This window comes from Fringilla coelebs (assembly GCF_963513975.1).
Source record: "Fringilla coelebs genome assembly, chromosome: 28".
NCBI classification, from domain to species: Eukaryota; Metazoa; Chordata; class Aves; order Passeriformes; family Fringillidae; genus Fringilla; species Fringilla coelebs.
This window is the reverse complement of record NC_140054.1, coordinates 3829256-3856827: the sequence shown is the minus strand read 5'-3', so window position 1 is coordinate 3856827 and position 27572 is coordinate 3829256. Positions and strand designations below refer to the sequence as shown.

Sequence of the window (27572 nt, the reverse complement as noted above, 5' to 3'; positions counted from 1 at the left end):
CCGCACGTGGGACAAACCGGGAGGGTTACAATAGGGCTGGACGGGAGAGGGCCCGCAAGGCCCCTTCAGCGAGGGCCGCGCCGCGCCCTGGCCGCCCGCACGGCGGAGGAGGCCGCGCCCCATCACCGCCCCCGCCGCCATTTCCCGCCCGCGGTCCCGCTCCCCGCCGGAAGGGCTGCGCGCATTGCCGCGCCACGGGCGGAGGAGGAAGTGGCGGAATGGCGCGCGCGACGCCCGCCGGGAGCTGTAGTGCGGCGGAGCCGCCGGGTTAGGGGCGCGCTGTGCAGTCCGGACTACGGCTCCCGGCGGCCCCCGCCGGCGGGCAGAGCGCGCGCGCGGGCCGGAAGTGCGTGAGGCGGAGGCGGAGGGGGCGCCTGGTGCGGAGGGGCCGCGGCGAAGCGGCGCCGGTGAGTGCAGGGGCACCGGGGGGTCCGCGGGGTCCCTGCCCCACCCCGCCCGCCGCCACCGGGAGCTCCCCTTACCCCTCCTTCCTCCCCGCGCCCTCCGCCGCCGCCTCGCCTCGGCTCTGCCCACTCCTCCCTCCCGCCCCTCCTGGGCCTCACCGCGGCGCTGCTCCCCCCCGTTCCCGGTGTCCTGGCCCCGCACGTCCCCGGGCGAGGCTCGTTCGCGGCTCTCGGGACCGCTCTGGCGCGGCCCCAGCGGCGCCTCGTGGTAGGCCTGGGCCCGGGCAGGCCTTGGCGCCTCCTCGCGGCCCTGGGGCCGGTTGGGCCTGCCCGGCCCTTTCCCGGAGCCGCTCGTGGTCCGCTGTGGTCTCGGCAGCCTGTTCCTCTGTCCCATTCCCGGGGATCCCCGTCCTCCGCCCGCGCCTCTTGGCCGCGCCCTTTAGGTCCCCCCCATCGTCGGTCTGTCCCGGAGGTCCCATCCCGGTGTCCGGGGCTCCGCGTGCTGCTGCGGCGCGGGAGGCGCTGCCGGGGCCGCCGTGGAGGCGGGCGGGGCTCGGCACCTCGAGGGAGCCGCGGCCATCACCCCGCGTCCCAACCCCCGCGGTGTGCGGCTCCCGCCGCGGCGCTCAGCACCGCCCGTTTGCCGGTGCGGCGGGAAGGATCGGTGCTCTCTCAGTGCCTGCTTTGCGTCCTGCTTACTCGTGAAGTTTGGCTGAACTTCAGGAGATGTGGCAGAAGAGGCGTTGCAGTGGCTCAGACGCACATGTGAAGCCTGAGTTTTCATTTTCCATGTACTGATAAAGGGTTTTTCTGCTAGTTCGTGTTGTTTTGGGGAAATGAACGTGGTTGAGGTTTCTAAAAATTAATCTCAAAGCCTGCCCAAGGTGATTGTCACTGTTTTCATTCTGGAAGGGGTTCTGGGTGTTTGTGTGGAAGGTGACCTGGTAAGTCTGGAGTAAGCAGTGCTCCATAGCATCACCAAATCATGGCCTGGTTTGGGTTGGAATGGACCATAAAGCTCATCCCGTCCCACCCCCTGCCATGTGCAGGAACACCTTCCCCTATCCCAGCTTGGACACTTCCAGGGATCCTGGGTGACCTGTGCCAGGGCCTCACCATGCTCCCAGAGAGGAATTTCTCCCACATCTTCTATCCAAACCCACTTTCAGTGTGAAGCCATTCCCTGTGCCCTGCCTTGGGAGGAGCAGGTGAACTTGTGTGTGTGTGGTGTATGCAACACCATCCTTTCAGAACCTGTCAGAGGTGGGGGAACTCCTTGGTTTTTGTGTGTACAGTGATGAGCCAGGTGCTGTGGCCCAAGAACAGATTTGCTGCTTGAAATGAGCAATGTAAAACCATTTGGAAGATGGTCTGGGGTGGTGGAAGAGAAGATCCTTTATTGCTGCAGCAGCAGGGTCACATCAGCAAATGGATGTTTTCAGGCTTCTTTTCCTGAGAGCACAATTAAATCAGCCAGTTGCTCTCTGGAAGGACTCCTGGGAATTCCCTCTCATGGGGAGCAAGGGCAGATGCTGTGTCAGTGCTGATGGTGTGTGACATTTCGGGTGGGCTTTACTGTGCCCTTGGTGGGTGCTGGGCTGGGAGAGCTGCTCGCAGGGATTGGGTGTCACAGCCTTGGCTCCGCTCACTCAAAAGGTGTTTCAAAGCTTTGCCTTCCAGGTTCCCAAAAAAGAGTCAGTGTAGGCACAGGAAAGCAAGTGCTAGGATACAGCAGTTTCTTCTCCTGGAGTATTCTGTGGTTGCTCTGTGTCCTGCTCTGGAACTTCCCAGGTGCCCAGCAGGGAGTGAGGAAATGGCTGGCTTTGTGACCTTTCTTATGGGTTGCACAATCTCACAGCAGATGAAAGGACAAAACAAGACAGTTAGTATAGAGAGCTTTTGCAAATGTACATTTTTGTGTCATAGGATCCTCTGGAGGGTCTAGGGCCTTGTGATTTTTGTCTAACATTTCTTTGGGTGCTGCTACGTATTTTTGAATTGCATCCTTCCTTCTAGGAATTATTGTCCCTACTTCAGCAGGAACAGGGAGGGCAAGTAAGAGCTTGATTTGAACAGTTTCCTCCAACGTCCTTAGGCAGCTGAAGGCTGGGAATGCAGCTCCTGAGGCAGTGCTCCGGTGGATGGGCCTTGGTGTCTGCTCCACATGACTGTGATTTGGAAATGCTGCAGTCTGGTCACGGGGGGTTGCAGAGTTCTGGGGTCTGAACCCTTCCCCTCTGGCTGAGGGTCCTGTCTGTGGGATGAGGGAGGTGCAGGGCTGCCCCTTATCTCATTTTCACATCCTTTTTGTCCAGAGATCCAGAAAGGAAACCTTTTACCTGTCAGATTATTGCAAAGGGTGGTCAGGCATTGGAAGGGAGGGGCTCCCCAGGGATGTTTGGAGTCCCCATCCCTGGAAGTGTCCAAGGAACACCTGGATGTGGCACTCAGTGCTCCGGGCTGGGTGACAAGTCACAGGCTGGACTTGATGATCTTGGAGGTCTTTTGCAACCTAAATGAATCTGTAAAGAGATGCCCTGGCCCTGGGAAGGAGGTGCCTTCCCAAGGTGCTGTAAAGAGCAGTGGTGCTCTGGCTCCAGCCACGTGTTCACCCAGACTGTGCTGGCAGCAGCAGGTGGAGCAGCTGTGGATCCCTGCCCCTGTTCTTTGTCTGCCCATGTCTCTGCTGAGTTATACCCTGCTGGCTTCCTGCTGGTTTCCATCCTTCCTAATTCCCTGTCGTTTTCCATCCTTCCTAATTCCCTGTCTCTCTGTGAGCTGTGTGTCTCTGGAAGACAATTCTGCTGTCAGTGCTTCAGCAAGTGCTGTTTGGGAAGAAGCTTCCCTGGCCACTGGGGTTTGGACCAGCCCTGACCTTCACTTCCAGTTCTTTTTCATGGAAGTAAAGCTTTGTCATGTGTATTGTAAATAAAATGAATATTCTGCTGATGGGGTTATGATAATATAATTTAGCTGTCTGCTGCTTTCTCCAGCTGATTTAAATCAGAAGTGTGTAAAGTATTAAAGAAAATGGATATTTGGGTCAGGCCAGGCATGTGGGCTCATACTGAGGTGCAGGAAAGCTGGTGAACACTTTCTGTCATGGGTGTTGCTATTAGAAAACAAAAATGTTACAGTTATAAAACACCAGCACAGAGTAAGTGACAATCCATGCACATCAGCAGATCTAAATTTAGTTTACCTGTTTCCACTTTCTCTGTTGTCAAAGAAATGTTGCTTTGGGAGGCCTAGGGAGTGCTGAGCTGGACTGGATAAGCCTGAGGATGCTTTTCATTGTAAGGCCATGATGTTCCCTAGCTGTATCCCTGGAGGAATAGAGTGGTTTTGCCAGAAGTTTGAGTATTTTTCAGCTCACTTGGCTTTGTCTTTGTGAAAGGGCAGTTTGTCATGTGGGAACTCGTTAATTGTTTGAGCAGCCACGGAGCCCTTGAACTTTTTCTCCATTTCTGGAAAAGTTTACAGTATCCTGAGCTGTGTTTAATGGCTGCACGTGCCAGGGCAGGGATGTGGGGTTTGCGTCGTGTGGTTTCCTCAGAATTATGGTGGTACAGGGAGTTCTTCAGTGAGGCAGGAATTTCAGGATATTTAGCCACATAGTTCAGGCCATGGACATTGGAAGAGAGAGGAGTGGTGGTGGCAGTTACAGAAGCTGTTCTGGCTCCCTGGGGAGCTTGTGCCAGATGATGGTGCCAGGCTGTGTGACAGCTGTGGTCACAATGAGGCTGTGCCAGTGCCCCTTGAGCTGTTCCTGGACATGGGTCCCAAGATGAGGAAGTTGTTAAATTTGGCCCCAGCAGCTCATCAGGTCTTTGTTGGTGCCTGGGAAGGAGCCGGTGCCATTTTGTTTCCGGATGACAGGCTAGGTGTGTGGGTCTGGAGTCTCTTACCCTAAAGGAAGCATCCTTCCCCTCCTCACAGAGAAACTGTGTTAGGAGAGCCTGAGCATTGAGGGAGTCACTGCTGGGAGCTTGGAGAAGTGAAGAGTTCCTGCTTAATTTAGCTTTATCATGTCAGAGCTATGAATAGTGAAATCACGGGATCACATTTCATGCCAGCTGGGAATGGTGTTTGCGCTGCCTCACTCCATGGTAACCGGAAGCTGCCAGGCCTTAAAAAAAAAGGGAAGCTAATGGCACACAGAGATGGCAGCTGGCTGCTCTGGGGGTTCTTTCCTACCCAAGGAGGGGTTTTCTGTCCATGCCCTTGCTCCTGTCACACCTGAACACAGCTTGTGCCTCTCTGGTGTGCGAGAGTGAGGCCTGTGCACAGCCCTGCTCACGGCTCCAGTGATCCCAGAGCGAGTGCCCTGCTCACAATTTCACCCCCACAGTCGTCACCCGGCCATTTTTAGCCTGCCATGATTTACAGGGTAAGGTGGGTGTGCAAACCCCAGAGAGCCCCCGCTGGGACCGCAGGGTGAGGATCTGGCTCGGCTGGGCACTGCTCCTGCTGCTGCCTGGGGTCACTCCTGCCTTTGGCTGAGTGAAAGCAGCAGAGGAAAGCAGGGCAAGGAGCCCCCGGGAGTGGCTGCTCTGGGAGCGCTGAAGGTGATGGGGCTGTGGGGTGTCAGGCTGGAATTCAGTCCCCCAGGCACTGAGGCTCAGCATTAATGATGTTAGCTAACTAACCTGTGCCTTAACACGGGGCTGGACATGTGATACCAGGTGGCGTGGTGTACATTGTAATTTACACCTGAAATAATTACAGTAATTGCTCCTGTGGGGCTGTGGGTGAGGTTGGTTTCCCAAGTTGAAGACCTGTATATGCACTGTCTGATCAGATGAGGTCATTTTGGTGGCCTTTTTTTCCTGGGAAACAGTGCTGAGAAGAATGGCTGCAATCAGAATCCTTTCCTGTGCTGCTAAAATAAAAGGATTTGCCAGTGTCTGGTTTGGTTTAAATTTGATTTTCCTTTTTTTACTCAGGTCAATCGCTTCTAAAGAAGCAGTGTTTAGAACCAGATTTGATGGGACACTTTTACAAGGTATGTGAACATAGCATGGAAAATTGTTCAAATAAGTGTTCAAATAATTGTTCAAATAAACTTATTCCACATGTACAGGAGTCCTGTGGACAGGCATTTCTCTCTGTTTTGAATTCTGTCAGAGTGTAGGGATGGCCTGGTCTGGTATTGTCCTTACAATAATGCCACAATTAAAAAAAAAAGAACTTTAAATGTTATACCAGGTCATGGAAATCCCTGAGGTAGTGGGATTCCCATTAAGATAGAGATAAATGAAGTGCTGGCTTGAGAATATCTGTAGTTTTGCTCTTTTCAGCTTATAAATGAAATTTGCTGGAGTTTGTATTTTCATAGGTTAAATGTGTGGAGAGTTGTAACTCCTCAGGAGATTTTTTTGGCTGTAACTATATTGTGTGTTGCAGAAGAAATTCCACAGAGCCCCCAGTCAAACAGTTTTGCTGTTACTGGCTGTTTATTTGGAAGCTGAACTTCCACGTTTTTAAGCGTGCGTGGCGCCTGCTGGGCTCCAGCTGGCAGGCCCCTGAGAGGATGGAAGTGTCCTGGAGGGTGCAGTTCATCCTCCCTTTGCTGAGAACTCACACACGAGTTTGAATTCTTTCAGTTAACTAATTTGTGAATAGTTTTCTTAAGGGGAGTAAATTGGACCTTTTTTTGCTTCTTGTGGAGGGTTGCAGAACTCCAGGCACGGATTTTCAGCCCCCCCAGCATTCCAAAGCTGCTCAGAACAGCAGGGCTGTGCTGTGAGAAAGCCATCACTTTGGAGAAAGACCTGATTTTTCTGCTTTTCCCAAGCTCTGTAAATTTGGAGGGAAAAAGCTGATGAAATAGGTTTTTCCCTTTTTTTAAAAATGATGGATGTTTTCTTCTGTGTTTAACAGAAATTCCAGCCGTCCGGCTTCTGTAACAAAAGCACCCAGATTTCTAATCAGCTTTTTCTTGGATTGTTTCCTTGAGCTCCCTGTCACTAAACTGTCTGAAAAACAACATATGACTTTTTCAGCTCAAACATTTGTAAAATAGTGTCTCTCAAAAAGCCAGTTTCAAAAAGTCACTGATTGGGTTTTGCAGATGGTCAAATTAATTGGAAATGGGTTGCTCAGCACTACAATCTGCAGAATCAGTTCTTTCCTTTCCACAAGAACCTGTAAATACTCTTCCAACCATTCCATAGAACCTGCTTCTAATTATCTGAACCCAGGGCTGGAGCTCAGGGTTAAACTTCTTTAGGGATTTGTGTAATGGTGTGAAAACCCAAAGGAAAGAAGGAAGATCTTAATTTTGAAGGAAGATCTTAATTTTAAAAACACATAGACTAGAGAGAAATTGAAACTGGTGCTGACAAATTTGTGTTTCTCTTGCTGTGGCAGAATAATTTTGGATATTCTCCCCCAAGCATGTTAGAGTAGAATACTCTGTTTTGTGGTTAGGTTTTTGGTAATTTTTTTTTTAGCAGTGTTGTCTGGGACATTTTTTGCTGAGGAGGTTGGTAGGTGTAGTTGTAGCTTTGGTTAATGTGTGTAATAAATCTTCTGAAAACACACTGGTATTGGATCTGGGAAGAGAAATCATTCTGCTTTTTGTTCCCCCAATGCAATTTGATTATAATTAACGTTTTAATTTGCTCCTCCCTGGCTGGCTGTAGGAGCTGTGCAGGTAGCTCTACCCTTCCCCTCAAGGTTTCCATTGATTTCAAGAACATACTTAAGGCATCTTGCACCAAAAATTAGCTTGAAAAGGAAGAATTCAGTAGAAAGTGAGGTGTTAGAGTTGGGTTCTGAGCTAACAAAGATGAGCCTGCTCTCTGCACTTGCTGCTTCACTTCAGGGACATGGAGAGAGCTACAACTCTTTATAAGCTCATTTTTGCAGTGATTTTTGTTGCCTCATTATACAGAGCACACTTTGTAAGGTATTTTGTGGGATTATTCCTTTTTTTCAGAATGAACTAATCTTGTTTGGGTTTTGGGGCTTGGGATTAGGAATTGTAGAGCTGGCAGAAGGAGAATTAATTTTTTTTTCTTTCCTGATAATGAGGGGTGTTGAGCAAATGAAGGAGCAGTTCAGTTGTTCCTCCCGAGCTGAATGTCTGTGCTGGTGACACCAAATGGATGCCAAGAGGCTCGGGCAGAAATGTGCTCTCTAATGAGGTGCCACCTCATTTGCTTTGGGCCTCACAGCAAAATAAATCACAAGAGCTTCACTCAAATGCTGGCCAGTAAAAAGCAAATTTTTTGTTTTCCTACAGCACTTCCAGAGAGCTTCTTACAAATGTTTTTACAAAACATTTAATATTTATGAGCCGAGTGTTTGCAAACACCGTGTGATAAATGGAAACCACTGTAATGAATTTCACCACACCATGCTTGTGTCTGAGGCCATGTCACTTGTTTCCAGGTGTTTTGGGGTTTATGCTCAGATATGAACACAAACAGCTGCCTTGGCAGGGAGGTGCATGCTGCATTTCCCTCTCTGAGCTGGCCAGCTGTGGTGCTCCCTGTGCAGGATCCTCACTGACACCTGGGGATGGAGTGGGCTCAGCTGGAATGTGCCAGCTGGCTGCTCTGGGCAGGGCTGTTCTGCAGCAGCTGGGGAAGGGCTGAAATCCCAACTCCTGCTGCCTGAAAGACCTCGAACAAAGGAGTGGAAGATGGAAAGAGTCACAAAGTAACACAGGCCAGTTGGAAGCAGGGAACAGATTCCTGGAAAAAGGCTTTTTGACAACCAGCAATGTTTTCAGTTTGACCCATGACTTGGCACATGGAAATGTTCTTTACAGTGTTCTGGAATAAGAAACTCCTGGACTATGATTTCCACTCCAGCAGAGAGCGTTGAGCACGTTTCCCAATTTCCTTTCACTATCTGGAAGAAAGGTTTGCTACTCCTGCCTGTTGTGTCTTGACTTGGTTACTTTTTCTGTAGTAGTGCTCTAAACACAAGAACAGTATTTTTCTCCAAAGGAGAATCCAGGTTTTGCTCTGGATGACACCTCTGTATGTGGGATTGTGGTGGTAACAGTGGTGTTTGGGAAATAGGCAAAAAAACCCCAGAGCCCCAGGGTCACAAAGCAAGAAATAATGGGTATGGCAAGGTCTTTCTGCCACTGTGAAAGGCTGAAAGTCAAAGATGTTTGTAATATATAAGCTGAGATTTCTTTTTGTGGACATTTAGACTGATGGACAAGGCAACAGTAAAAATAATAAAAAAAGCTTTGTGGCGTGTTGTTCTTTGTGGCTTTTTCCCCAAGACTGGTAGGCAGGATTTTAGAATCACTAAACTTTGCAACACCAGTTTTCCTCTTGGGTGAGAACAGGACTTAATCACCAGTTCAGAGAAAGGTTTTAAGGCTACTTGAAAACTGTACTTTTTCAGTGAAGTAAGGACAAGAAATTAATACCTTTAAACAAGTCTATTTTATGGCTGAACACAGAGTAAGTGACATTCTTGCTGTTAGCTCAGAGGTTTAATAACATGGAGTAATTTCTGAGCTTGTGTTTACTGTTGTTTTCTCTTCTAAAACCTCCACCCCTCCAGCAGTGCATGGAAGGATTCTGAAATGTAACTGTAGACCTGTCAGAAAAGCTCCCAGTGGACTGGTGGCTCCCTTGGATGACGGCGATATGCTGATGGATGAATTGTCAGGAAAAGAATTGTTTCTGTTGGCTTGTGGATTCCTTTAACAATATGGGAAAACCCTTAGCCCTGAGCCCAGTAAGACCATTCAAATGGGCTGAGAGAAATGACTCCAGCACGGCTGTACAGGTGCACTGACAGATGTGTGTCACAGCAGGTGGGATGGGGCAGGGGAGGTGGAGCAAAGAAGGAAGAAGACTTAAAATTTTGAAAGCATGAACGATAACCTACATTTTCCATAAAAGTCCATGGAAAAAATCCTGGTCAGCTGTGGTGTTTGTGTTCCCTGAAACACTGGGAATCTGATGAACCTTTTGGGTGCAGCAGGAGCTTAGGGCAGCCAGTTCACCTCTGGTGGCAGTACAGCAATGCATGTACAAAAGTGTATTTTCTTCTCATTTCAGGTTTTCTTCCTGATTTCATAATTGACAAAGCTGAGACGGTGAAATCTGACAGAAGGGTGCAAGGTGTGAGCCTGCTCAAGCAGGTAGGCACAGCAAATAAAATATTCACAAGAGGTAAAACTGCCTGCCTTGGGATTTGTAATAGACCTTCTTATATCTCTTCTCTTCTGGGCATGCTGCAAGTTAGACTGATGGTAAAATTCTGCTTTCATTGTTGTTGTGCAAAAAATATGGAGCAGGTTTAGAAGAAAAACATCAGCCTTGTGTCTTGGAATGTTTGGACTTGTCTTCCCAAGTAACTGAAAAATATAAGGGTGAAGTAGAGCAATTTGGTGAAAAAATCCTGGATGTCCTGGAAAAAATAGTACCTATTTTTGTTTTTTTAATGCTATATTGATTAATCTCTGGATTTATGCCCTGGTGATTTTTGGGAGAAGAGCACTGCTTCCCCCATATATCATAACTGGCCAGATTATTAAATGTCACACTGATCTAAGTGTTAAATCCCATATGGTGCCATGTGCCCTCCTCCAGCTTTGTTCTTTGCTTGAGCATTGCAGTGATTTCAGTCAGTGGCCTTAGAAGTTTTCCTTAACTATTGTGAACACTTAAATTCCAAAGCTGTGGAAGCTCATGGAAGGGCCCAGCTGTGAGAGACTCTCAATGGTGACCTTTTTTTATTGCTGCAGAGTGGAGCAGAGTTGTGCCTCTCTTTTGGGTTCTGTCAGGAGGTAAAACATTAACTTTCCTGCCACTGTTTCCTCACAATAGTTTGCCTTCTGGGCAAAGTCCATCGTGGTGCTTTAGTGGAAGCATTTGCTCCTCTATTGTTTCCATCAGTGGTCTGCTGGATTGCCCTGAGGGTTTGGAATGGAGAAAGCAAAGTTTGCTCTATGCAGTGTGGTTTTGTGACAGATGAGCAAGCTGTCAGGTGTCTGTTTCCCAGGGGGTGATGCCTTACCAGAGCTTCTAAACTCAGCACACAGATCACATCCAAAAACTGTGGATGTTTTTGGATGGGAGACTACACTCCTTGGGAATATCTGCTGGACAGTTTAGAACTGAGCCTGCAGAGGAAACAAACCAAAAAACAAAAGTTGAAAAATCCCTGGCAGTGCTTCTAGCAGGACATGCCTTCCAGATGAGTGTAGCCACGCTTGCCTGCTGGGAGAGGAGATCTGCATCAGGCAGCAGCATCAGCCTTGTCCCTTCCCAGGTGCAGGAGGAGCTGCTGTTGGGGGGTTCTGTAGCTGTAGGAAGGAAGTGGGACTCTGGCAGGGCAGATTAAGGATGAGTCCCCATAGCACTGTGCAGATGCTTCTGCTTGCAGTCCCTGCTCAGGACGCAGCATCCCCAGGAGCTCCGTGGGCAGGGATAAAATAGGAATGGCAGGGGGAAAATGGGAATGGGAGGTCAGCAGCCACTGCTGTTCTCAGAGTTTGTCTTTGCTTCATTTACAGGCACCTCTTTATTTAAAAAATATTAAATCCTTTTTATATGAACAGATGCTTTCAGAACAGGGTATTTTGCTGAACATATTTTATCTGAGTCAGTCATTCTTAAAACTAAATGTGTATCACAGTGAGTTTACAACTGCAGTTAACTCAGGGGAGCTGACGTGACTCCAGTGTGCAATTTGTTTAACCTTTTAAGTGCTGATGGAGCATAGCAACTCTGTTTCTATCCTAGTAGGAGTTACTTCATATGTTAGGAATGAATCAACTTTAAAATGTTGGCAGAGATAAAGAATCCAAGACGTGAGCATTTGGCACACATCGTACACACCAGGGTGGTTTGGCTGGGAAGTGCTGTAGATCAAAATGAAAGGCAAAAACTATTAAGCAGATCAAAGTGGTAATTTAAAAATCTATTTTGGGGTCTTCTTGGGATTTCCTGAGAGTTGGTGCCACATCTTCTGTATCTTGCAGTAGTTCCTGTTTCCATTTCTTCTCCTCTTCCATGTTTTGGTTTCGAATGCTCAGCGTTGGATTGTTGTGAGCAACAGAGTAGGAAGTGTTGCAGGAAGTGGTTCAACAGACACACTCAGTGAATTAAAAGGAAATACTTAAAAATTATTCTTTCTCTGAAAAATGGCCAAGCACAAGAACAAACTTTGGTTCTCAGTGGCAGTATCTTTTGATTTTCATCCCTGGGGTAACAGGGAATAAAACAATATCTATTGTTTCCTAACAGAACAGGAACATCAATTTTATTATTTTTCCTGCATGCTTTCTGATGTGGAATATATTCAAATACTTCAGTTGAATTGATCTAACATCTTTAGTATAGTTAACAGGAAGAACAGGAGCATGTAACATGATTTTTTCAAATAAATGCCAACTTCCCATTTCTAGAAAGTCCCAGCTCTGGTGGTGAACCACCATCCACTCTCCCAGCAGCTGCTCCTGTGCTGGGCATTGTGTTTTTCCTAGAAATGCCCTGGCAGAAGTTGAATCCTTTAGTAACCATATATGTAATTTTGGAAGTGAAGGCATTGCAAGTCAGTCCTCTGGAATTTCCTTAAAATGGGTATAACAGCAGCAGCCACACTTGATCAGTTGTGTTTATGTACCTGAATGTCTCTATTTTTAAACAGTGGGTAAAAAGAGAGATTAATTTTGTGCTAACATAGTTACTTTTTATTTCTGGCTCTTTTTCATTAGTCATTTTAGGTGGAAAGTTTGTTGATAACTTATTGAATATGCAAATAATGCAAATTTTGCTTGTTGGTAAAGGAGAACAGATCAGGGAGGGTGTAACTGAAAGATTTGTGTGGTCAGGCTATTCCCTGAATCATCCTCTAAGGGACTTTGTAACCTTTACCTGGACGTGCCTGAAAATAGCCCAGGTAATTCATAATTACAGCAATTTTGAGTCATTTAGTGCTACAGTGTAATCTCTTCTTTCTCTGACTATTTGGAAGGACATCTGATTTATTTTGGCTGCAACAGAACTCCTGGCTGGGTGATCCACACTGGTGACTGATCCCAGCAACTGCAGGAACTGCACAAGCAGAGAGGGCAGGACTGAACCTGAGCAGAGCTGTGCAATTAGGGTCACATTCCTGTGTCTTGGAGTATCAACTCTTTTTTGATTGCCTCTGAAAGTTTAAATAAAAGTTTATGGGGTGGGTTTTTTTGGTGGTAAGCTTTTTTATTTCTTCCCTGTCCTTTAAAGCAGTGGCAGCTGGCTGCACAGACAGGGATGTGGCTGCAATGGCATGGAATTTTCACTTCCACAGGCTAGTTTGCCTCAGCCAGCACTGTGGCCCTGCCCCTCCCCAGGTTTGCATTAACTTGGTGCTTTCAACTGTCACACTCTCATTTGTGATTACTCTGGCTTTAGAGCCTTTTATTCTTTTTGTAGTTTTCCTCTTTAGACTGAAATAAACCTTCTATTCTGAGCCCAGCACCATTCATCTGTTCCTAGCAGGCACTTCAAACATTCCTATTTCCAGCCTTATCAAGCTCCACGTCCCTGGAGTCTGTCAGCCTGCCAGGTGCTGCCTGTCCTCTCCTATCAACCACATGCTTCATTTCTCAAATACTTCTATATCCCTGTTTCCCTCAGGTGCACTGACAGGTGCTTGCAGAGATGTCTAAAACGAACAAATCCAAGTCTGGCTCGCGTTCCTCCCGCTCGAGGTCTGGGTCGAGGTCCCGCTCCCGTTCCTTCTCCAAATCCCGCTCCCGGTCCCGCTCCATCTCACGCTCCAGGAAACGCAGACTGAGGTGAGTGTGCAGCCAAAGGGTGCAACAGGGCTCTTCCTCCCTTGCAGGTGGTTTGTCACTTAGCTCCTTTCCAGGGAAAGACTTTGATTAGATCCCAGGACAGATAATGTCCTGTGTGTCAGGCTGCTTCCTGCCAGCCTGTGCTGTTTGGGTGTTTTCAGTCACTTAGGAGAATAAATAAATAAATAAATAAATAAATAAATAAATAAATAAATAAATAAATAGGAGAGTAAGATGTTTGTCAACACAGTCAAGATCTTTCTTTTGAGACTTTGGCTTTTTTAAGGAGCATTAATGTAATGGATCCCAGACTCAAAGGGTCTTTGTAGATGTCATTGTGATTTTCCCCTCTTGAGAAGTGAATTCAAGCAAATTTTAATATCAAGTTTAGACACTGCTGTGAAAGATGGGGACAATTCTTGATATATTCCTGATAATATTCTTCCTCTTCCTTCCAATTCTTCCCTTGCTCCTCCCCTTGGCATACAGGAGCCAGGTAACAGGGAAGATCCTCCTGGAGGGATGAATAAAAGATACTTTTGCTGCAGTTAGTTTTAAGAAATTACTGTGTTAAATAGTTGTTGCTATCTCCTTGAATTGCTTCTGAGCAAGCTGGTTACAGGCTTGTGTCTTCCCTGGATGTTGTTTTTTAGCTTTTCTTTTGGCTAAGCATTCTGCATCTGGCAAAGCCATTCCAGTTGGATGGGGTGTAATGGTGTTCTCCTGCCTTTTCACTCATATGAATAACACGTATTCTGAAAACCTCTGGGCTGTGAACACATGCAAGTGTTACCAGTTAGAGATTTTAAAAGTGCAGAAGCTCAAATGAATGTACAGTTGGAGAAAGAAGGACATGACAAAACTGAATTAGAGGCGGAGACTGAGTCCAGCCGAGTCCTTTGCAGAAAGAAGCTGGAATGCTGGAAGATCCTTGCTCATTTGGGAATATCTCCTAGCTGTGAAGGAGCTTTGGCAGTTGAGGAAAAGGCACCCTGTGCAAACATGATTGTTTCCTCTGTGCTGCTGCTGAAGCTACTTCTGCTTTATAAATAATTCCCTTTTTTTTTAAAAAAAAAAAGGAGTCTGAATGGAGGGGGTCAGCCCAGCCCAGCCCCCCTGCCTGGCCTTGGGATGTGCTCCAAGGTAGGTCTGGTGGGATCTCAGCATAAGAGGCCATTGCTGTGTACTTCAGGATGCTCCACAAATTGTTTTATTCTTCTTTTGGTAGGTTTCTGTTTCTCCTAAGTTACACTGCTGTGTTGGAGTCTGCCTTATATCTTCTGCTTTCTTTATTTCTCACTTCTTGTAAATGCTGGGGATTTAGCCCTGGAGCAGTGCAGTGCCTACAGTTCTGGGGCTGGCAGAGTTGGGGGAATTAGCACTTTTGGTGTTTCTTTTACTGCATAACTTTGACTGTATTTTTCTAAAAAGATTTCTGGTAAATAGTCTGCAACTTTTGGAGTGAAATCTTCCTGCTGCAGCCTCTCTAAATCACTAGAACAGATTTTGGAAGCATCGTACGACAGGTCCTTGTTGATAATTGATCACAGATGCAGCAGTTGTCTGAAAATTGAGCGTCTCTGTTCCTCATGCCTTGGACTAGAACTTCTTATAAATGGTCCTTGCCTCCTGCCTCTCTGCTTTTCCTTCTGGTCGCTGTTGTTTGAATGAAGAAGTGTCTCAGATAAGTTTTTTGCTTGTTTGAAGGATGGAAAAATCTGTTAAAATGGTCATTAAGCTCTTTGTTAGCAATGATTGGAGTATGAATAAGAATTTCCTGCCAAACTGTGACCTGTTTGGTAGGAGGAAGAAATGAAAATAGAACTAAAGTTCATCTCTGACTGTACATGTGTGCTAACCGTGTAGGAATTCCAACAGCAGGTTATTCTCCTTTGGTTCTGGGGGTTTGGGGTGTGAGAGGTGAGGAGCAGCGCTGAGATCTGCGTGAGGAAGTTCATGTCCATTGGAGTAAGACCAACGTGTGTGTCAGAGCCAGAAAGGGTTGTGGAGTGAAAGAAAGGGCTGTGGAAACCTTCCAATTAATGTTATTTACTAAAATTCCATTTGGAAAAAATCTCTTTCTTTTCTATTTCAACTTCCTAATTTGGCCAGTCCTTCCTGTAGCTCTGCCATCTGAGCTACAACGGGACCTTTAAACAGTTACACAACCGCAGCAATTTAATGGGAGAAGCTGCTGGGACAGTTAGTCACTGGAATCTGCATTTTTCCAGGGTTTGTGTGTTCAGGGATTCTGGTTTTGTGGATGCAGGCAGGGGCGTCCACAGCGGCACCTGGTGGTGCCTGGCAGAGGTGGCCCAGAGCTGTCCCTGCCCGGGAACTCCACGGGATGGGGCCACGGTGCCACAGAATGGAGCCATTGTGCCATGGGATGGTGCCGTGGAGCCACGGCATGGTGCCATGGCATGGTGTCATGGGATGCACCTTTGGGGGCTTAAACACACAGGGCAATGTGCCTTTTGCCCTGCTGCTTTGGGGTGTAGCCATTTATTGAACTTGCCTGACTAAAAAGTGAGGTTTCATCTGGATTATCGGAGTTTTAAAGTGCATCTGAAGTTGGGACAAGAGAGGGAGATTTGGGGTCTGTTGCAACAACAGTAGGATGATTTGTATGAAATATACTTCTTTGTGGGTGAGGTATAACCATGACCTTAAGCTCTTAAGGGCTGGATGCTTGAGATATGTCACTTTTTCTGAAGCTGGATAGCAGCCATTTTCATCGCAACAAAATAGAGAGCAGTGTGTGCTTCTCATGGTCTCTGCAATAATCCTGAAATCAAATATTTGACAGTATCACAGGTACGAGTTACTTCCACTGCAATTTATTCACAGCAAAGTGTAATACCTCAGTCAGATAAGGGTAAACCAAAGGAATTTTTTTTTTAAAGCTTAGAAATTAGTTTTTCAAAGTCTTTTTAAAATATGTCATCAAATAAAAAGTTGTGGCAGAAGAATAAACTCCAAAAATAAATGATGAAAAGAAACTATAACATAAAATATTTGTGTAATTCTTTTTTTTTATCAGTTCTAGGTCTCGTTCAAGATCCTATTCTCCATCTCACAACAGAGAAAGGAACCACCCACGAGTCTATCAGAACCGTGATTTCAGAGGCCATAACAGAGGATACCGGAGACCGTATTATTTCCGTGGCCGAAACAGAGGGTTTTATCCCTGGGGCCAGTACAACCGAGGAGGATATGGGAATTACAGGTCCAACTGGCAAAACTACCGCCAGGCCTACAGCCCTCGCAGGGGGAGGTCGCGCTCCCGCTCACCCAAGAGGAGATCTCCTTCCCCACGGTCCAGGAGCCATTCCAGGAATTCTGATAAATCATCTTCTGACCGCTCAAGGAGGTCTTCCTCTTCCCGCTCATCCTCGAATCATAGTCGGGTTGAGTCTTCCAAGCGTAAATCTGGAAAGGAGAAGAAATCATCCTCCAAGGATGCGCGGGCATCCCAGGCCGCGGGAGATAACCAAGGAGACGAGTCTAAGGAGCAGCAGTTTTCAGGAGCGGGGGCTCAAGATGCCAAGGCATCCGAGGGATCAAAACCGTGGCAAGATGTCAGCAGCTATGGCACGGGCTCCACGTCCAGAGGGTCGGTGTCGGAGCTGAGCCCCCGGGAGCGCAGCCCTGCCCTCAAGAGCCCGCTGCAGTCGGTCGTGGTGCGGCGGCGCTCGCCCCGGCCCAGCCCCGTGCAGAAGCCGAGCCCGCCGCGCTCCAGCCCGTCCCCGATGGGCTCTGCTGCCCAGAGCGGCTCCACCTCCTTCCAGGGGGGCTCCCACCAGAGCCCCTTCGAGCACGGCTCGGCAGGAATGAGCCCCACCAGAAAGAGCCCGGTGTGCAAAAGCCCCACGCCCGTCAGTTCGCTGTATGGTGCCACTCCAAAGGAGGAGGGCACAGCTCCTGGGGGAGGAGCATTCTCCAAGAGGCAAGTGATGTGTTTTGTGGTGCTGGGTTATTTTTTGGGCTACTTTTGAGGAGGCAGCTGCACATGGGGGTGCTCCATGAGCAGAACAAGGGGCTGGGGCAGGCTCCAGCTAGGAAGCTGTGCCAGCATACTGCCAGCTCTGGGCTTGGTTCTTTCTGAATTATGGAAAAAACACAGCCCATAGTTGTAGGAAGTTGGAGTTGGTTTTCCAACTTGGATAGTTCTAAACATTGTATATATTCGCTGCAAAAATGTTCATAGCCCATGAACATTTGAAGTGGAGATTGCCCAAGGAGGTTTCTTGGCAGCTGGAAGCTCACATTTCCCAGTTACATATGTGTTGGTTATAGACATTTTTAGTGTTGCCTTCTGGAATTGTTAGGTACTGTAAATTAGAAGAAATTAATTAAATCCTACTGCATATCCTGCTGCAAGCAGCCCGAGGCAGGTGCAGCTGCAGTGCTCATGACTCTGTGTGTGGGTAGGATGAGAAACTAAAACACCAAATACATCTCTAAAATGAAGACAGCCTTCCATGCAGAAGGCATCTGCTTCCATTATTCTCTACATTATCTACTGCAGATTGTGCCCAAAGGTGACACTTTGTTTTAAAAGATACAGCACCATTCACAAGTGCTTTCAAGTCTTTGTTGTTTTTAAAGATGGTTTGAGCTGAATCTATATTAAGGATGTCTGAAATTTAAAAAGGGAAAAAACTCCTGTGACTCTTTATTTGGGCTTTCCAAAGCATGGAGCTGGTGTCTGTGGGCTTTCCTGCTGTCCCACAGAGCCAGGGTTTTGATTTGTGAATGTTCAGATGCTATAAACCAGCTGAATTGTTCTCAACAGAAGTGTTTTATCTCTCCCAGCAGCATATTCTCCTCTGTTAACCTGTTTGCTTTTATTTGTGTTTGCAGTCTGTCATGAAATATTTAGCTTACCTATGAAACTTGCATCCCAAATTTGAAGTAGCTTTTGAGGCTTTTATTTCCAGTGTGTTGTTAAAAGCAGAACAGTCCAATTTGAAAGGTTTGATGTGTTGTTCTCCTGAACCAGGTTTGTAAGTAAATAAACAGAGTGGGTAAGATGTTCCTCTTTTCCTTCCAATGCATCTGTGGGTCAGCTGGGTTTGATTTGTCCTTGAGCCTCATTCCATCAGTTCTGCATATCCATCTCCTTGTACATTTGCTGAATTTAGTAAGAACAAAAGTCTGAATTCAGGCTGAGTAATCTGCTTGACATTTTAATTATTTTAGGGCCTAGAGGCAGCTTTCAGTACATGCATAGCTTGGTGTTCTCTGAAGTTTGACTCTTTGAACTGAAGAATTGACCTTGTTGAGCTCTAATAAGAAACCTCCTGTAATGTCTCTTTATGATCAGGTATCTGGAAGAGCAGAAGACTGAGAACGGGAAAGACAAAGACCAGAAAGTAACTAATACTGAGAAAGAAAAAAGTAAAGAAAAAGGGAATTTCTCTGAGTTGGGATCAACAGATGGAAAGGCAAAATCTGACTCGTATGGCTCGAAAGCTGACTCGGAGAAGGGATACCGCGGCAGCCAGTCGCCCAAGCGCTACAAGTTCAGGGATGACTTTGACAAGCTCAAGGTCCCAGAGTTCCACAAGGAAGGTCATTATGGGAAAGATGAAACAGATGAGCAGGACAAGAAAGACAAGGCAAAGGGCCGGAAAGATTCGGAATTTGATGATGAGCCCAAATTTATGTCTAAAGTCGTAGCGACTTCAAGTAAAAGTCAAGAAGAGGATAGGTCAGGAAAATGGGAGGGTGTGGTGTTCCTGCCACCTGGAAAAGAGAAGCAAAGGAAGCCTGATGAAATGGAGGAGGAAAGCTATTCTGAAAGATCAAAAAAAGAAGAGAGATCAGGATCCAAGAGAAATGAATCTGGTCACAGGGGTTTTGTACCTGAAAAGAATTTTAGAGTGACCACTTACAAGTCAAGCCAGGAAAAAAGCTCTTCTCCTCCACCAAGGAAGGCTTCTGAGGTGAAGGAGAAGCCAGGCACCAAAGTAGAGGGGCTAACTCCTGGCAAATCCTCCTTTTCCATTACTCGTGAGGCCCAGGTCAATATTCGAATGGATTCCTTCGATGAGGACCTTGCACGGTAAGGATCTGCCAGCTTTTGAGCAGTCTCAGTAGTGATGTTTTTTCCTGTTTCTCTTCCTGAGATCCCCATGTGCTTGCCAAGTGTGAGGAAGGCTAAGCAATATTGCATCACAATTTGTGGTTTTGGGAGCTAGAAATTAACTTTTTCCTAACCTTTGCTGTGAAAGATTAGTTTAGGATGCACCAGGCTCTGGGAAAAGCCCCAGATGGAGCCAGGTACCCAGTGGCTTCTGGCTGAGGGAAGCTGAGTTGTGCAGGGGAGATACTGTGCTGCTTAAATCCATTTGATTCTCTGCCATGTGTTTTACTACTCTTACTCTCCATGCAGCATTAGAATAGTGACCTGAATTATCACAGTAACCTGGAGCAGTGTGTTTAGGGATGTTTAAAGGAGCTCCTTGCTCATGCTTTTGAGTACTCGTGGGTGCCTCCCTAATAACATAAACCATCAATGAGTTCCCAACTCCTGCAGAATTAAACACCTTAAATTGCTATCCTTCACCCCATTCTTTTGTTTCATGGGCTCTTCTTTTTCCAGTCCCAGTGGCATATTGGCTCAGGAGAGGAAGCTGTGCCGGGATCTCGTGCACAGCAACAAGAAAGAGCAGGAATTCCGCTCCATTTTCCATCATATCCAGTCGGCTCAGTCGCAGCGCAGCCCGTCTGAACTGTTTGCTCAGCACATAGTGACTATAGTCCATCATGTAAGAGGTGGGTCAGGAGTCCATGTGTCCTCGGGGAAGGTTCACTCCCCTCTTGCCCAGATCAGCGGGGTTTGTGCGCTCAAAATGCCTGGAGTTGTTTTCCAGCAGATATTCCAGAGATGAGAGCAGCAGCACAATCATCTTTATTTACATAAATACTCCTCTGCACAAGCAGAAAGTGTTCTTGTTTTTACCTGAGAAATATTCAGAGTCTGGGACTTAGAATTTTGTATTCTGATGAGTTTGTGACTTGCTCAGAGAAATTGTGTTCATTTCACTGAAACACCAAAAACTGAAACTGCGCTTTGGCAGCAGCATCAGAGCTCATCCCCACGGTGCTTCACTGACCTGCACTTGGGTTTTAAGAGACTGTGGGATGGGTGGGCTTTGTCTTTTTACAAAACTGACACTAATGTTTTGGTATTGTTTGTTCAAACCCCTGACAGAGCATCACTTTGGGTCTTCAGCTATGACGCTGAACGAACGCTTTACCAAATATCTAAAGAAAGGAATGGAACAAGATGCAGCTAAAAACAAAAAGAGCCCTGAAATCCACAGGTTGGTGCCATTATACACTGTCTTAAAATGGCAGAAGTATTCCAGATTTCATTTCTTAAACTCTGGAATAATTCCCGAGTAATTCAAGTATATAACTGTCTTCAGCCAAAAACACAAAAAGGGGAGTTTTAAATACCTTTGGAAATACTGATCTGCTTTAAAGGACATTTGATCTAAAGTCTTCAGGTTCTTCTTATGAACAAGGTTATATCTATGCTTTTGTTTTGTTTTGTTTGCTTTAGGAGGATAGATATATCTCCCAGTACTTTTAGAAAACATGGATTCTCTCAAGAGGAATCGAAAAGCTCCAGAGATCCTGGCTTCAAGGTGAACTGTTACTCTGATTAGTTTAATTCAACAAAATGAGTGCATTGGGCATGAACTTAACAGTGATGTTTTTGTTTAAATTACTCTCTACTTAAGTTTGTGTTTTTCTTTTAAGGATGGGCATAATTCTAAAAATGAACTACAAAGGGTTAATTTTTATTAAAAATGTATCAACAACCTTTGTGAAGTGGTTAGACTATGGTAAATGACCCCAAAGTCAATTGAGGTGAGCTTGAGAAAAAAGAGAGGATTTTTGGAACAAGTGCCCATGATGAGAGAAGAGACTTTTTGTGATATTTTTCTGCTTGTAAGTATGATTAACTCCATTGTTACGTGCAATTTTGCCAACCATGTTTTCAAAGACATGCATGTCAAAAAGAGGAAAGTAAAATAAATGCTGAGCTAAAGCAGATACACTATTAAGCAGTTGATAAATTTTGTTCTAACAACTGACTGTGCCATTTCTGTTGATTGCTGTTACTTTAACATTCAGCACTTGTCTTAGATCCAGAGCATTTGGGATTGAGTGTTTTAGCTTTGCTGAGTAGATGAATGTTAAGCCATTGCACTCACTGTAAACAATCATAAAAAAGGCTTAACGTAAAATGTTTGAGATTTTAACCTTTGTTTATTCACCTTCATACATATTTACATTGAAGAGATTTTAACCAGTCCTGCTGAAACCTTACTTGTTTCATATTTGTTTTCGATTTTTTCCAAACACACTTGTGGCTTGACATGGACGATGGTGAGATGGATTTGATGGGCCTGAACTCTGAGCATCAGCTTGGCAGAGTGTGTTATAAACGTGGTTTCCAAACAGCTCGCCAGCCTTCCGTGAAACAGACGTGCCCTCCCAAACCCAAATAGGTGTTTGCTGTGCCACATAAGGGAGCTGCTGCTGATTTTGTCACTTATCTGTCATCCATCGTGTTGGGAGCAGTTTTATTCTCAGAGTAGAAATTAAAGTTCTTTGCCTGGGGAAAGTAGAAGAGCAAAATACCAAAACAAAATGCCTGCTTTCACTCCTGCGTTATTTGACATATTTATTTAAACAAAAAAGTGGTTAGAAACTCATGTAAGTAAAAATTTAACAGCTAGAGAATTACTAATCCTTTTGTATTTAATTGAAGGCAATTAATTTGATGTATGTTGCATATCAAGTTGTACAGTTCCCAGGATGAGTGTTGTGTAAATGCAGTAGCAATGGCTGAGGCTGGGTGTTGGTACCAACATGGTGTAAGGCTTCCTGCTGCCCAATTACCTGTTTGTCAAACCACAGCCACTGTCACTTAGGGCAGGCAGCAGAATCTCACCCAGGTGCCACAGGGCTTAAAGGAGGTGCAGGAACAACAAATGCTCCTTTCCCAAAGAAACTCCTAATCCCTTCTTGAAGTACCAATTTAAATACAGCTCAAAGCAAGCATTGCCAGGTGTCTTTTATGTTTGTTTTTAATTAGCATTGTAAATTTAGTTTTAATTTTTCATGCAGCTGGTGGGTTTTTGCTCTGTGAGACACCAGCTTGCTTTAGCAGACTTGGCAGGACTGTGGGAGACACACACAGTGTGTCTGGGGCTTTGTGGAACTTGTCACACGGTGCCCTCCAGCCCAGGGGAAGGAGCTGTAGGTGGCATCTGCACCCAGTAAATCTTCCTGACAGACAGAGTAATGCCTCCCTATCCATGGGAACTTGGCCTTCTCCCAGACCCCTTGGATGCTGCCTTTCACTGGCCTCCTCCTGCCCCTTGCATCACTAATCTTGGGTAGCTCCAAGCAGCAAAGAGCTTTTGCTTCTCCCAGAGTGTCACTTTTAGACCTGGGATTAAAATCCCTCTGGCCCCTGCCCAGGTGAGACTGTCAGCAGGACCTCAGGTGCCCCCATGGGCCATCAGAGAGCTTTGCCACACTGTCCTTGTGGTCCATAATCAGCTGGATGGCATTCCCAAGTTGTTCACATCCTTGCTGGCTGTGATGTACAATAAATGTCAGCTTCCACGTCTCCCTCCCCTCTACCAGACTGTTTATTTTAATGCTGTTTAAAGAGAAGATTAAAAGTTTAAAAATCAGTGATTTTAAGTGTAGAAAAATTGAATTCTGACAAGGGCAAACTTACTTTAATAGTGCATTATTTGACATCTTAAAGTGGAATATTCATTAGTGCTCAGTTAAACTCCAGTTCTCCAGAAGTCTGTGCAGTCAGTAGCAAAGTAAATGGTGCTGAGCTGGGGTACTGCAGACCCTGTGTTCAACTCTGTCCTCCCTCTCCTCTGCGTTTGTAGGCTGAAGGGAAATATAAGGACGACCCTGTTGATCTGCGCCTTGATATTGAACGCCGTAAAAAACATAAGGAAAGAGATCTTAAACGCGATAAATCCAGGGAGTCGGTGGACTCGAGAGATTCAAGTCACTCAAGGGAAAGATCAACTGAGAAAACGGAGAAAAGTCACAAAGGCTCAAAGAAAAAGTATGTAGGAAACCCAGTAGCCATTTCCTTGTGCCTCTCGTGTCTCTGCTGCTCAGGTTGGAGACGACACCGTGTACAACAGTTGTGCACACAGTTGTGCACCTGTGACATAACTCCTCCAGTGGCCTGAGCTACCCCTCTGCGTGTGGTCTCGCTATCATTGTATCTCTCAGAAACACTAAATAATTGTAAAAGGTAGATGGGAAAGCTCCATGTGTCAGGATGGGTGAGTCACTTTTCCTTCTTGTTCCTGTTGTGTCGAGAGAGAAACAGCCATGTTAAAATGACTTGGCTTTGATGTTCATTTAATCCTTTTCTATTAGCTTAATTTTTCCATTTGACTAAAACTCCATGGCTGCATGCTAAGCTGAGAGCAGATGGTGTAAACACCATAGGAAGGAGCAACAAGTTCCTTCAGGAGAGGTCTTGGGCCCTGTGTTAAAGCCTGAGCTCTTACTATGGCTTTTCCTCTTGTAGTAGGAAAAGGAGAGCATGGCATTGATAAGAGAGTGATAAAGAAGTGGTTTTGTATCTGATGGGTGACAGCTGAGTGCCTAATGCTGTTGTGTCCCACTCCCCTCCGTTCCCACCACTGGAACAGGAAACACCGACGGGTGCGTGAGAGATCCAGGTCCAGCTCGTCGTCGTCGTGGTCCTCTCACTCAGTCAAAGCAGAGGAGTATCCCGAGGAGACTGAGGAGAGGGAGGAGAGCTCCACAGGCTTTGACAAGTCCCGGCTTGGGACTAAGGAATTCTCTGGTCCAAATGAGAGAGGAAGAGCGAGAGGAACCTTTGTAAGTGTTCTCCTGCCCCAAATTGTCTCCACCTGTGCTTTGAGGGTTGATTCCCAAAGTGGGCAGGAAGTGGCTGTTGTGTGTTGCTCTTGTCAGTTAAAGCTGCCCTGGAGGAGAAGCCCCCAGGGTGATGATGCACCCCAGTGCAATCACTTCAGGTTTAGAACAAAACCCAGGCTGCTGGGGGTGTGCTGTGGGCAGCAAACTCCAGCAGAACAAGGCCTGGAAACTTCTGTGCATTAGTGATGCTGAGCAGCCCGATAGGCACATGCTGTGCTTCCACTGGGGTTCGGCCATGCTCATGTGTGGAGTCCATGTACAGAGGAGTCTCTCCTGCTTGGGGCTGCCCTGTGGAAATGCCTCTACATGATCTTCATCAGCTTTACAGGAGCTGTGATGTGCTGTGTGATCAGATGAACTAAAAACACAAAACCACGAGTGCGGGAGGTGATGCGGCCATGCTAAAGCTATCCTCTTACTTTAGTGATGGGTTTTGGAGGTGTTTTGGATGGGATGTTGGGTATCTTGGGAGCCCTGGAAGCTGGCTGGGGTGGGAGGATACTGCCTCGGCAGCTGTTTTATTTTTCTCCTCTGTGTTGCTGTTGCAGCAGTTCAGAGCTCGAGGGAGAGGATGGGGCAGAGGCAACTTTTCAGGCAACAACAACAGCAACAGCGGCGGCAACAACGACTTCCAGAAGCGCAGCAGAGAGGAGGAGTGGGACCCTGAGTACACACCTAAGAGCAAGAAATACTACTTGGTACGTACCTGGGTGCTGAGACACCCGTGTGCTCCAGGTGTGTCCGGTCTCAGGTGCTTTAGAAGTGAAAGCACCCGCTGTCACTGACACACCAGGTAAGGCTTCGGGTGACGCTTCATGGGAGGCTGCCGGCTCCCGCCTAAAGAGAGCTTGTTCCTGCTCCCTGTAGAGTGGTTCCCATTAAGTGGATCCCCAAGGGCGGTCGCAGAGGCGCGGTGCAGGGCGGTGCCAGCCTGTCTCACCTGCTGTCCTTGGCTTCCCGTGCAGCACGACGACCGCGAGGGCGAGGGCACGGACAAGTGGGTGAACAGGGGCCGCGGCCGTGGCGCCTTCCCCCGGGGAAGAGGCCGCTTCATGTTCCGCAAGTCCAGCACCAGCCCCAAGTGGGCTCATGACAAGTTCAGTGGGGAAGAGGGAGAAATCGAAGACGACGAAAGCGGAACGGAAAACCGGGAGGAAAAGGACGCCCTGCAGACGACGGCCGAGTAGCCGCGGGGTCCGCGCGGTGCTGGGAGCCCTGGCAGGAGGGGAGGGGTCAGGCTGGTGCTGGGGTGTCAGGGTGATCCCCACGTGCTGAGCAGAGCCCTGGAGAGCAGCTCGGAAACCATCCCGACGTTATTTAACTGCATTTCCAGAGTTCAGCCTCCCCAAGCACGGACTGGGACTGATCCATCATTTACGCTCGGATCCACTCCTGGAGTTTCTCTTCCCAAAGACTTCCCTTCTGGACTGGATACGGTCAAGCGCTGGGTGAGACCCCAGATTTTCCCTTCTCTGTGACCTTATGGATGGTCGGTTATTTTTTGGTAACAGGCTTTGAGGACGATGTGGTTTTAGTTTGTGCCCACCTGACCTCACCTGTCCTGACATTTTGTTTCTCTTTTATAATTTGACCCAGTGATAGTCGGGGTTCACTCGCCCGCTCAAATTTTCCTCCCCTATTGTGTATTCAATTTTCTAAATTCTGCTTATTTTAGGCCTTTACATACGTAGTAGCATCAATTCAGAGATAATTTTGGAAACTATTTTTGGTTCTTATAAATAAGAAAATAATGAAGCATGTGAGTAAACATCTGAATGTTCATTTGTTGGGACCAAACTGCTATGACTTTTTTTTTTTTTTTTTTAACTTTTTTTAATGTAACAGTTGAGTTTAGGGCCTTTTAAAAATTATTGTTTTCCTTTTATGTTGGAAGTTAACAAAATTAGCATGGTTTAAAAGAGAAAAAAAATTACACCCTCCTTCTGGCCACTGTTTGTGTTCACTATTAGGCCTGGTGTGTGCTGGACCCCAAACTGCTTGTAGCATTTGTGTCTCCTCCCTGCAGCTGGTTGTGACCCGAGTGCCCTTTCCAAGGTGACACAGTTTTCTAAGGAACTTCCGAATTCTTCTTGGGGAAAAATATAAATGGAGATGAGAATTTTTCAATATTTTTTATTAATCTTTTTATAAAACCAAAAGGCAGATTCCTCCTGAGCCGGTTGAGGACGGCCCTTAGGATGCATTTCTTTTTATCTTCTACTTTAAAGATATTCTGGAGCAGTTTGTGAAGGGTTCCCGGCCAGGTCTGAGCCTGGGCGGGGAGGCACAGCCGTGCCCGTGCTCCCCCTGTCCCTCTCCCCAGGATTGCTGTGCTGTTCCCCACACACCAGCTAGAGTTTGGTTTGTTTTGACTTGAACAGTTCCTGTTTAGCAAAGCCCCGAAGTTTGTTTATGCAAATAAAATACAATAAAATAAGTCGTAGGTGTAACTCTGCTTGGTTTGTGTCCTGAGTTGCTGGGTGGGAGCCTCAAAGGAGCAACAGGGGAGCAACTCCTGTTGGGTTTTATGCACTAATAGGTAACTCAGCTGCTGTTTTGGCAGTAATTGCCTGGGGACAGTGGTGACACAGCCACGGCCCTGCCTGCTGCCAGCAGGGATTGTGTCACCCGTGCACAGGAGCAGCTCCATCCTTCCCACGGCCGAGCTCCTCCCGGGAGCTCACAGGGGCTGGTCCGGTGCTGGGCAGCTGCAGCCCCGTGTGCTGCCATCCCAGGGGAGGCTGCTGGGGGGCTGCTGGCTGTGAACATCTGCAGCAGTTCAGCTTTCCTGGCTGCTGTGGGTGACAGTGTTGGCCAAGAGCTGTTGGGATAGTGCTGGGTTAACAGCTGGTGCTTCCCTTCACACTCAGCCTTGAGCCAGCCTGAGGGAATGGGTGCCCAGTGCTCCTTGGCCTGAGTGGCCACACCTGGGGAGTTCTGCCATCCTTCCCTGCCCCGCGGCTGATTCCCAGCCCCCCTCCCTGCCTCCATCTCGGTGTTGCTGGGTCCGATGCGTTTGGCCAAAAGGAATATCCAGGCTGTCTCCTGGAGCGGGCAGTGGCCAGGACCAGGCAGGATCCCTGGTGTCACACTGACCCTTCAGTGCGACAGCTGCAGTGTGACCACCCCTGCACTCACGGGCTGTGGGTTTCGGCCCCTCTGCGGTTTGGGTTTCACTTCCCCTCCAGCCGAGGGTGTCAGAACCGCTGTGAGACCCGGCTGAGTGTGAGCCGTCACCTCGGGCCGCCTGCGGTCCTGGCCCGGCGCCTCCCGGCCCTGCGCTGCCCCCGGCTGCCCCCGTAGCCACGGCTCCGTCACGCAGGGAAGGAATCCCAGTGCCAGCACCGAGCCCCGGCGGTGGCACAGATGGCCCAGCCCTGCCCGGGGCCGGAGAAGGTGCGTGGGGGCTCCAGGCTGGG

General features: G+C 47.2%; 1 protein-coding gene across 4 annotated transcripts; it reads left to right on the top strand.

Moving 5' to 3' along the window:
• The first annotated feature begins 333 nt into the window (after window positions 1-333).
• On the top strand, window positions 334-27544 carry THRAP3 (thyroid hormone receptor associated protein 3). Of its 4 annotated transcripts, none has more exons than XM_084222469.1 (13): window positions 334-407; window positions 5351-5409; window positions 9443-9525; window positions 13013-13173; window positions 16217-17122; window positions 18503-19243; window positions 19784-19956; window positions 20396-20507; window positions 20750-20834; window positions 23115-23299; window positions 23901-24093; window positions 24705-24851; window positions 25119-27544. In XM_084222469.1, exons 4-13 carry the CDS (start codon window positions 13037-13039, stop codon window positions 25338-25340), a joined length of 2901 nt encoding a protein of 966 aa, XP_084078595.1. In that variant the 5' UTR covers window positions 334-407; window positions 5351-5409; window positions 9443-9525; window positions 13013-13036; the 3' UTR covers window positions 25341-27544. The 4 variants fall into 4 exon arrangements, with proteins under 4 accessions (XP_084078595.1, XP_084078596.1, XP_084078594.1 ...); XM_084222470.1 differs by having other exon boundaries at window positions 24702-24851; window positions 25487-27544; XM_084222468.1 differs by having other exon boundaries at window positions 24702-24851; window positions 25119-27542.
• Window positions 27545-27572: the final 28 nt, after the last annotated feature.

Excerpts from the sequence above, each read along its gene's own strand:
- THRAP3 (XM_084222468.1), top strand. The coding sequence starts at position 13,037 with ATGTCTAAAACGAACAAATCCAAGTCTGGCTCGCGTTCCTCCCGCTCG. Across the intron at positions 23,300-23,900 it reads CACAAAGGCTCAAAGAAAAA|GAAACACCGACGGGTGCGTG; the intron begins GTATGTAGGAAA and ends CCACTGGAACAG. Across the intron at positions 24,094-24,701 it reads GAAGAGCGAGAGGAACCTTT|CAGTTCAGAGCTCGAGGGAG; the intron begins GTAAGTGTTCTC and ends TTGCTGTTGCAG.